The following is a 10,189-nucleotide window of genomic DNA, read 5'->3' as shown; positions in this document are numbered from 1 at the left end:
GGGCTTTGTAGCTGGTGTGGGAAGGGATGGAGGGCGGCATGAAGCGGCAGATCATTTTTCAACGAAAATAGCGTACAGCTGCGCCTGGCGCTCTTTGTGCACGGCTCAGCATTTGCTTTCACCCAAGGAGAAGTTGGATTGCCTGATTTATTTGCCTGATTTCTTATTTTCCCTTTTTCCCTCCCCTTTCCCCCTCCCTCCCCTTTTTTTTTCCCGTTAGCCTTTTGCTTTAGTTCATTTAGAATTATTTCCTTCTTTAAAATATAAAAATAAATTATATTATTGCTGAAAAAGGGCTGGTTGCCAAAGAGCTGTAGTGAAGGACCAGGGAATCATTGCTCAAAAAAACGCCCAACCAACCCCAAAAACCAAACCCAAAACACCCCCAAAACCCAGGGATTTGTGGTAGCACTTTAATTTGTGCACTTGACATTGCAGATTGGAACCAGATGCGGTGCTGGCTGGGGGAGGGGGGACAGTGGTGGCAGGAGGTGGCGCAGTGAGTTACCGCTTGAACCCATCCCCTCTGCCAACCTGGCCTCCAGCCAGCTCCCAATTCCCGGCAGAAATCCCAGAGAACACTTGGGATTCACCCCTTTGATTCTCCAAGGATGGTGTTACATGCCAGCACATCTTCAAACAGCCTCGCTAATACTATTAGCATTTGCTTTCCCTTTGCCCAAGGACTGGCCCACCCCAGGGGAAAGATTGTCCTGAATTTAATGTGTTTAGAACTAGTCCAGTTATGAGCATCAAAACTCTTTGTGATGAGTGTATCAGAGCACCGCTGGGCACTGATTAAAGGATGCACTTGAAAAAAAAAAGACATCAACCTTCCTCTTGCCTCCCTCACTTTCCCCAAAGCCAGAACAATTAAAGGGTATGAAGCTGAACAGATGATGGATAAGCAACATTATAATACACACAGGGAAACTGATTGTGTTGACCGTGGGTTAATGAGTGCCTTACAAAATAATTTCTTATTGCTTATTTTGTGCCATCAAATTACCTTCATAAAATAGCCTTAAAATTCATCTCACAGCAATTTTATACAATTGTAATGGGACAAGAGGAAGAATTACTCTTCCTTCCTGCTGCACTGCAATACTAATAAAAGGGCCGTGATCCCAGCCCTGGGAATCTGGCTGTCTTTATGGCAGACTATAAGCTCATCGTGTGCCGCAGAACAAGGCGGTTCCCACGCGACAGGCACTTGTTGGCAGAGCTGTTTCGTCCCATTGTATGAACAGATGTGATCTTTGACTAACATCACTGTGGTGGTGAACATCCCCTATTACACTGGCAAAGCTGTCCTTTCACCAAAGTAGCCTGTTTCACGTGCCCAGGTCTGGTTTGACCATCTCATTCAATACAGCTTTGTTGTTACAGCTGTGGTCCTGCAAAGGAGTGCTTTGCCAACATAGTGCATTGGTCTTCCTAAATTATGGAGTGTGTTCTTTATGTAGAACTGGCTGGAAGAGGCTGGAATGAAGTGCCTGAAAATTCTTCAGTTAGGTATTCATCCAGCGTGTCTATCTAGAATTTCAGGGCTTCATTCTATTTTATTTTTTTTTAAATAAAATAATATCGACAAGGTATTCCCACGATGCTCAGGTGGAGAAGGCTGATTGTCTTTGAAGCCACTTCATATCTGCCCCACTGAAGGAGCTGATTTTATTTGTCTTGTTTTACAGAACTGCTTGAGGAGGAGGGATGCCGGCCTACTAAATCAGTTACAAGAGCTAGATAAGCAAATAAGTGATCTCCGCCTGGACGTGGAAAAAACAACAGATGAACACCTTGAGACAGACAGTCGTCCAAGTTCAGGTAAGGCCAATATTGAGCAAAATGGAGCCTCCCTTGGTACCTGGAATTGAACTGGCTGTAGCTTTCAGTACTACAACAGTAAATGTCTATAGCACATTCATACTCTCATAATTAATGTCTACTAGCAAAATTCACCTTCCACTAGAAAGGCTGTTGTTTGGAGACAACATATTCAGAGGAATATTTCAAGCTTAATTAGATTTTTTAGTGTTTGAGCCTTTTTTTTTTTAATTCAAGGCCATCCAAAAATCAGTTCAAAAAGTTCTAATACTCCTGAAGGAGGTGAAAGGAAGCACCAGCAGTGGAAATAAGATGTCAAAGTTGATCTCACAGCCAGAAGGGAACACTGAATCAAACAATTTGATCCCCTTTGTATTGCATTTCATCCCATTTTAACCATGTTGAAACCAGTAAGTGGTATTTAACTGTGGGGAACCTTTCCTAGAGACATCTAGACTTGTTTTGAAGAGACTAAAAAGTAGAGAATCCACCAACTTGCAATTGTTAAATCCATTGCTCCTTTCTGATCTGAATTTGACTTGTTCCAGCACTGGTTTTTTTATATGCTTTTCTCTCATAGACTAAGGTCTTTTCTAGTACCCAGCTTTTTCTCCTCTTGGAGGTGCTATACAGTGTAATTCCTGACTTCTTTTGATGAGCTAAACAGGTCAAGTTCATTAAGTCATTTGTTTTAAGGCATTTTTCCAAGCTCTTAAAGAGCTTTATGGCCACTTTCCAATTTTTCAGCTTTGTTTTAAGCGTGCTGGAGTCAAGGACTAGGTACACTGTTCCAATGTCTTTCTTACCAGTGCTGTATAGACTGCTGAAGTAATTTCCCTGCTGCTATTCATTAGTCACTTTGTACATCCAACAATCTCATTAGCTTTTTTTGCCATATCATTAAGCTTGATTGAGCTGCTTTTCCACGCTGACTAAGTCCTTTTCAGGAATATTGTTATCCAGAATGCATCCCCATTCTGTAGACATGCCCTGCATTCCTTATTCCTAAATATACAGTTTAGATTTTGATTATGGTGTGTCATATTTTTCTTGAGTAATCCCAATTCATCAGGAAATTAAATTTTCTGTGTCTGCACGTTGTTTACAGTTTTCCTTCTTTCGTGTCATCATTGAACATTATATTTATCTCCAGAACTTTGAGGAAAATAAGGGATAGCATTGTGCCTAACACTTGGTAAAAATTTTGTAGGCAAGTAATAGCTGGAGAGTCTGTCTTGGAAGTATAGTACACTTATTAAATGAGCGGGCTGTCAAACACAGCCTGAATCCTTCTTGCTAAAATCTGAAAACTCCTGTAAAGGGTAAAAACCCCAACCCTGGAAAGGTTAAAAAAAAAGTTTAAAATTTCATATGTGAAGTAAAATTCTGCTTTTTTATTTTTAAGTGCTTTATTTTTAAACGGAATCCTTCGTAGCAACCAGGATATTACTAAATTGTGCACTGTTTTTTGGGTGACTGAATGAAATCCAGTAACTTCATTGTGATAGAATAAACCAACATAAAAATGAGCTTGAGTGCCTTTCTAGGGACAGAAATACACAACCAACTTTGTGTAGACATAACTAATATAAATCCAAACTCTTATTTTTATAGGGTTTTATGAGCTGAGTGATGGAGCTTCTGGATCTCTCTCCAATTCATCTAACTCTGTCTTCAGTGAGTGTTTATCCAGTTGCCATTCTAGCACTTGCTTTTGCAGCCCTTTGGAGGCAACACTGAATATCTCAGATGGACGCCCTAAATCTGCAGGTATAGTAAAAGCAGGTCGAATACATCATACTCCAGGAGGTGGCTTTGGCTTTGGAAGTATTGCCTCAGGAGTATCTGGGTTGGATTAACCCTTCTTCTTTTCATTTGATGTATTGTGCTCTGAAAAGATTCCAGTGCCTATCACGTACATGGGTCATGAGGCAGGACCATTTACCCTGCTCTAGTCCAGCCTTACATGTGAATATGTCACTCTGAACACATGAAAAGAACATGGGAAACTATGACAGCTGCTCTACCCAGTAGAGGGCAGTGGTACCTATGCACATCAACACATTAGTCGGCTAAATCCTCATGGTTTCCTTTAGAAAAACATTTTAACTAAATAGCAATAATTAAAGATACCTCAACAGCTATGTCTTCATTAAAGTGACAGAGTAAGGAGCTAGCTACAGCTTTTAGGAGGTCAAGATGAATGTCAATCTGTTTGTAGCAATCATTTTGTCAGTTCCAATTGTCTTCAACCCCCAGGTGACCGTGCTGAAATGTGTCCTGCAATTATGTGGTATAGGCACATAGACATCGTGAACAGGCAAAAAAAAATTTGTCTCCTTGGCAGAGAGCTGCTCAATTTCTTGGACATTAGGCTGAAGATGCCAGCATTAATATGTGGGATGGTTAAATAGGGAGTCCTCCTCTGTCTGTTGCCCAGGAAGGACATTTCAGTAGGACTTTTATGATCAAGCGTTGTTGATTGCAGCCATACTCATTCAAAAGCCTTAGTTCATTCTGGGTTATGAGGGTGCTCCAAACCATAGTAATTCCAATTTCCATTCTGCTCTTTAAGCTTAACTTAAAGCGATTTGTCATGAATCAAGGACAAAATAATGCAAGTTCTTCTAATTCTGAAGTGGAAAAGTAGAGCCTGGTATACATTCATTCTGAGATGCTGAGAAGTCCTCTAAGTTATCCTTTGAGCAGCTTGAGGTAATGTAATGCTCTCTGTTGTAAGGTGTATGTGATTTTCATCAACCATACATTAAAAAAAACCCCATACATAAGGATTTCCAGCAGATTGCATTGCTGGTTTTTTATGTATACATTATGAAAACCTAAAACTCTCATTAATCATACCATCTCACTTTTAGAGCTGAAATTTCACAAACTAGTGTGCTTCAGAGAAGTATTTTTTTGCAGCGTTTCCTGACATAGAATTTAGGAAATGTGGGAAAACTTTGAGGTGATCTGGAGGACGTTCCTCCTCCTAACTGCCCTATTCTTCCTCTCCTGCCCACACAGGATCACATCTATCAGCTAGTTTCATCAAAGCCTGTGAGATCTCTGTTGAAATAAGCTTTAGATAAGTGATGAGCACTGAGCATTCAAATTTGAGTACCCTAGATGAAGTTTCTAGCCCAAAGGTAGAAAACAGGACTGACAGTGATCCGGAAAGATTACTTAGATTGTACCCCTACATTTAGATTGTACCCCTACCCAAGAAGACAAGGGCAACATAAGCTTAAGAAAGTAATAATCTTAGTTTGGATTGAAGACCTGCTCCTAAGGTCGCTTACCTCCCAAGGAAATGCCTTAGCCATTAAATCTGACTCATGCATCTTGAAACGCACTGGATTTCTCTTAGAGAATTCTCTTTGCAGAGCCAAGGCTAGGATGTCAGCTGGATTGACCTGCACTCCTTGTACTTGTGTGGAAAAAGATGCCTTTTTCCAATTCTCGAACCTTTTATTGCTCAAAAGGAGCATCTGTTATTCTTAGTATTAGCATTATTATAATTATAAAATTATTATAATTATAAAATAATTATGATGATAATAATAGTAGTGACGATAATAATAGCAACAATAAAAATAAATCTGGATATTTTTGGATCCAAAATATACTTGAAAAAAATCTGGAAGTTAAATTTGTCAATAAGCTAAAAGCAATTAATTGGTCTCTTGTCTATATATTTTGTTTGTTTCCCTTTGGATTTAGCAAAGTAAAGTATAAAATCCATATGTGCTGAGGCCTGCAGTGAGTTTTACAGGTAAATGTGTAACATATAAACGTAAGAGACCCTAATGGGCTTCTGGGTGGCTTGGATGTAAAATAGGAAGCTCTTAGCAAGCTAGGCACAGGTTTGAAACCGAAGTAAACGTTCTCATTAGGGCCATGATTGTTATTTTTTAACCATGTAGTCATATTAGGGCAAATCCTACACAGATGCAGTTCCAAAGAGACCCACAGAAGAACAGTGCTGCTTTTATGTTGCTTGAACAGCAGCCGTGGTTGCAAGGTGTCGACTGAACAGCGCTGCTGTAGTATAAATGTCACATCCTACGTGTAGACGGGACCAGTGTCCTTGGCAGCACGTGAAAAACGTAGCAGAACTGTCCCTGGCAGGCTCTCTAAACTCTTCTAAAATACCTTTCAGATCTCATAGGCTGGATGGACTATAATAAGGAAGGCCAGCATGAGGACCAGACCGCAGGCTCTGTCTGTCGCTCTTTGTCCACACCGCACTCAAATTCCCTCGATGTCGTTGCAGATGTACATCCAAAGTACCAGTGCGATCTGGTGTCTAAAAACGGGAACGACGTCTACCGGTACCCCAGCCCACTCCATGCGGTAGCTGTGCAGAGTCCCATGTTTCTTCTCTCCGTGACTGAAAACCCCCAGCGAGAAGAGGAGAGGCTTGGTTGTGATATTAGCGATGTTTGCGCCGGATCTGAAACGGACTCAGGAAAATCCGCCAACACCTTTCTCCCGCAAGGCTCCTGGCCAGCGCCGTGCCCTTCCACCAGCAAGAGGATAGATGGTTACATTTTAAGCCTGGTTCAGAAAAAGACTCATGCGGTAAGGACTAACAAACCCAGGACAAGTCTCAACGCCGATCCCACCAAAGGGATCTTGAGGCATGGAAGCATGTGCGTCAGGCAGCCTGCAGGGATGGTGGCTCACGGTAACGTCGTGAACCTGAAGAGCTCCAAGCAAGCGTGCTTGCCTTCTGGTGGGACCACCGCTCTGGACCATGCGGCACCCTCCCCATTAAAGCAGAAGCCGAGGGAGGCGGCTGGTGAGCAGCTGGAGAGTAGGAAGGCACCTTTGCCAGCAGCTTTCCCGGCTAGCACGGCGAGCGAACTTCCGAGCAAGCACCTGCCCCGGGGCACCAAACCGGTGCCTCCGGAGCTCAACCGCAATGCAGTGGCCACGACGGGAGACGTCCCCAAGGAGAACGGCCAACTCTTTGCTGCATCTCCCAAAGAGAGCCCAGGGAAGCCCATGGTGCTGCAGCCAGAGAACAGGGTCAACCAGCCTCCCAAAAAAATCCTACTGAAGAGCAGCTTGCAGGCAGCTCGCTCCTCGTCACCTGCTGTCGAGGACAGACCCGCGCTGGATTTCAAAAGCGAGGGCTCTTCCTCCCAGAGCCTGGATGATGGGTTGCTGGTGAACGCCCAGTACATACCAGCCCAGCAACAAAGCGTGAAGCTTCACAAAGGCACCCGAAACGTCAAGATTTTGAAAAGCTCTGCGCTGAAACACCGACCCCACCTTGCCAACGGGCTGGAAAACAGTTCACAGACCTTGCGGGAGAAAACCAAGCCGGTCGGCAAGAAATGTCGCTTTCCTGATGAGTTGGATACAAATAAGAAACTGAAAAAACCCTCCTCACGGGGGAAGAGAGGCAGCAGCTTGCAGCCGGAGTCGGGTCTCCAGAGTCGGCAGGCTGGCCTGCATAAATCCACCATCCGATCCCACGGGCACGGCCGAGAGGTTGTGGTGGCCAAGCCGAAACACAAGCGGGCCGACTACCGCCGGGGGAAGTCGTCGGCAGAGATCTCCTATGAGGAGGCCCTACGGAGGGCGAGGAGGAACCGGCGGGAAGGTGTGGGGGTCTACTCTCAAGTCCCCCTGCCCTATGTCAGTCCGTATGCCTACGTGGCCAGCGACTCGGAGTACTCAGCGGAGTGCGAGTCCTTGTTCCACTCCACCGTGGTGGACACGAGTGAGGACGAGCAGAGCAACTACACAACGAACTGCTTTGGAGACAGCGAGTCGAGCCTGAGCGAGGTGGAGTTTGTAGGGGAGAGCACGACCACCAGCGACTCTGATGAGAGTGGGGGTCTTATTTGGTCTCAGTTTGTCCAGACCCTCCCCATCCAAACGGTCACGGCGCCGGAGCTGCATGAAAATGCGGCGAAGGCTTTTGTCAAAATCAAAGCTTCCCATAACCTCAAGAAGAAAATCCTTCGCTTTCGGTCGGGCTCCCTGAAGCTCATGACAACCGTTTAGTGAGGTGACTTGGTAGAATGTATCTGCTTCTGCTTTTGGAAGCAAGGTGCTTTTGTGTACATATTTCCACAGATTTTTTTTTTTTTTTTTTTAATACAAATATTTAAAACTTAAGGTAAATTATGTCACTTGTCTTCAGAACTTGGGTGGATATTAGTGCCTTTTACGTGGAAATAAAAGACCATTATACTCGTTTAAAAAAAACCCAACATAACACTGCCATTTCAGTGGTGAACAGCCTCCAGTGCATGGTATCAGAAGGCTTTGAAAAAAAGGCAAATGTTTCTGGAAATGGATCTTCCTTGCCTAGTTTTTCTAGTTCTGGGTCTTATAGAGGATATCGACAGCTTAAGGTCATAAGTTTTTAAGGGAATAAAGGGGAGGGAGTGTGGGTGGTTTGTCATGTTTTTCTTGTCCCTTTCTGCTGCTCCTGTTGCCACATCTTGAACTTCTTCCTCTGGATAGTCTGGCCTGTTTGTTTGGTTTTTTTTCTCTTTTCTTGTTGATTCTCCTCTTGAAACTCACCCCTGTCCTCCCCCAGCCTTTCCCCACCAGAAAAGGGCTCCTGTTCAATCTGTCTCCAAGGTTAAGTCGCCTTCTCTGGAGTGCACTCTGCTCCAATCTCCTGGGAGTCCCGCTGCGGATCGCAGTGGTGTTCAGAGTAAACTGTTGGAGCAGTTGACCCAGGCTTAGTAACTTCAGTATATTGTGTAAAACTGCTTTTGAAAAAGGAAAAAAAAAAAACCATAAGCATGTCACGTGCATGAGTATCAGTAGTTTTAATATTCCTGTTGATGTCCAATTTACTGTACATCATCAATGGCTGTTTTTATATATATATATCATTGTGTAAATTAATATAACACATCATATGCTGTAATAAACAGTCTGTTTTAATACTTTTTTAAAGTTTGTTACATTGGTGCAGACCCAGGCAATGGTTTTATATTGGCCTTGTCACCACTTAGATGTCTCTTTGTTGTGACCTGTTAATGTTCCCTGCATTTAGCCATGCAGGAAATGGAGCAAGTTTGAAATGTTACTGTGGATGTGACTTGTGCTTTGAGGGAACTGGATTGTCATGGCTCCTCTTGTTCTTCCTATAACTTGTATTTTTTTAAGGGCAAGGTGGGATTTAGGAGCTCAGAGGCATCTTCAGGTTGTTGCTTATGGACAGCTCATGTTGCAGAGCAGATGGAAATGTAATATTAATCCTCTTCACTCTCAGGGTGCTTGCAGACTTTGGTTGGTACAAGACAGAGGCAGATGGTAGGTTTTTGTAACCAAATGGATCTGTGTAAGCAACAGGTGTCCCTCTGAAACGTCCAGTAAATGAATCCCCAAAAGCCATGTGCTCTGGGAGCTCGAGCTGTGTGGAGGAGAGCATAGACTTGCTGTCTCTGGTGCTTTCTTTAGGTATGGTGACTGTATTGCAACCCTGATGAGGTTATGGAAAGAAGTGACAATTGTGTCACCCACTGGTCTCTGTCTCAGTCTTTTTCTTCCCATAGGACTGGAGGTGAGTCTCTGCCAGCAAAGGAGAAAGGCGCTAACCATAGACAGCACTGCTTCCCTTTGCAGCAACGGCTTTCAAGCTGCCTGGTGGGAAGGCTGGAGGTTTATGGTGCATGTATGTCTGGTGGAGCAGGCCCAGAGGATGAGCTGGTCTCTGCAGGTTCATCTTCTGCTCTGGCATCCATGAAGCAGTGGACGCACAATTGCACAAATGGCATGGATGATGTGACTGGTATGAATTTCAGGGATATGTGTGCAGCCTGTCTGTTCCGATAGCAAGATCTGCTGAGCAGACAACTTCCTTTAAGGTTCCTCTGTGTCCTTCCTGCTGTCACCCATCTGAAACGCAGAGTACGTTTTTTTCTCAGGTTTCCTTGCATTGCAAATGTAGGAAGGAGGGATCCACCCAGAATTAAATGTCTCTGGGAGCAGCTTCTGAGGCAGTGGTAACACTTTTTCTAAGTGGCAGATTTTATTTTTTAATCTGCAGTGTAGTAAATCTACCTATCAAATGTCTCTGCCAAATTATATTTTTCCTTTTTTTAACAGAGCAATGTGAGTTTCTATAAGGGGTCTCGCAGTATAGACACAAGGTTCTGGATTCAGTGACCCAGAAAGTCCTTGCACTTCCATCTCCCATGATACAGGAAAAGCTGTAACTCACCTTATCTGGTCATAACTCTCCCATTGCTTTACACATGGAAGGGCAACTTGTATATATATATGTATATATATATAAAAATATATAAAAAAATATATTGATATAATTTGTCCAGAAATTACTGGCTGCCACTGCAGAGAGGGGAAAGAAGTAATATTTATTATT

General features: G+C 43.5%; 1 protein-coding gene across 1 annotated transcript; it reads left to right on the top strand.

Moving 5' to 3' along the window:
* Positions 1-1,688: 1,688 nt before the first annotated feature.
* Positions 1,689-9,009, top strand: DACT1 (dishevelled binding antagonist of beta catenin 1). The gene is made up of 3 exons (XM_010174530.2): positions 1,689-1,827; positions 3,442-3,597; positions 5,990-9,009. Exon 3 carries the CDS (start codon positions 6,004-6,006, stop codon positions 7,846-7,848), a length of 1,845 nt encoding a protein of 614 aa, XP_010172832.2. The 5' UTR covers positions 1,689-1,827; positions 3,442-3,597; positions 5,990-6,003; the 3' UTR covers positions 7,849-9,009.
* Positions 9,010-10,189: the final 1,180 nt, after the last annotated feature.

Source organism: Antrostomus carolinensis, unplaced genomic scaffold (genome assembly GCF_000700745.2).
Source record: "Antrostomus carolinensis isolate BGI_N321 unplaced genomic scaffold, ASM70074v2 scaffold4538, whole genome shotgun sequence".
NCBI classification, from domain to species: domain Eukaryota; kingdom Metazoa; phylum Chordata; class Aves; order Caprimulgiformes; family Caprimulgidae; genus Antrostomus; species Antrostomus carolinensis.
This window is presented reverse-complemented; position numbering and strand designations above follow the sequence as displayed.

Bases quoted from the DNA above. Each gene is read 5' to 3' on its own strand.
- DACT1 (XM_010174530.2), top strand. From the start codon at position 6,004: ATGGACTATAATAAGGAAGGCCAGCATGAGGACCAGACCGCAGGCTCT.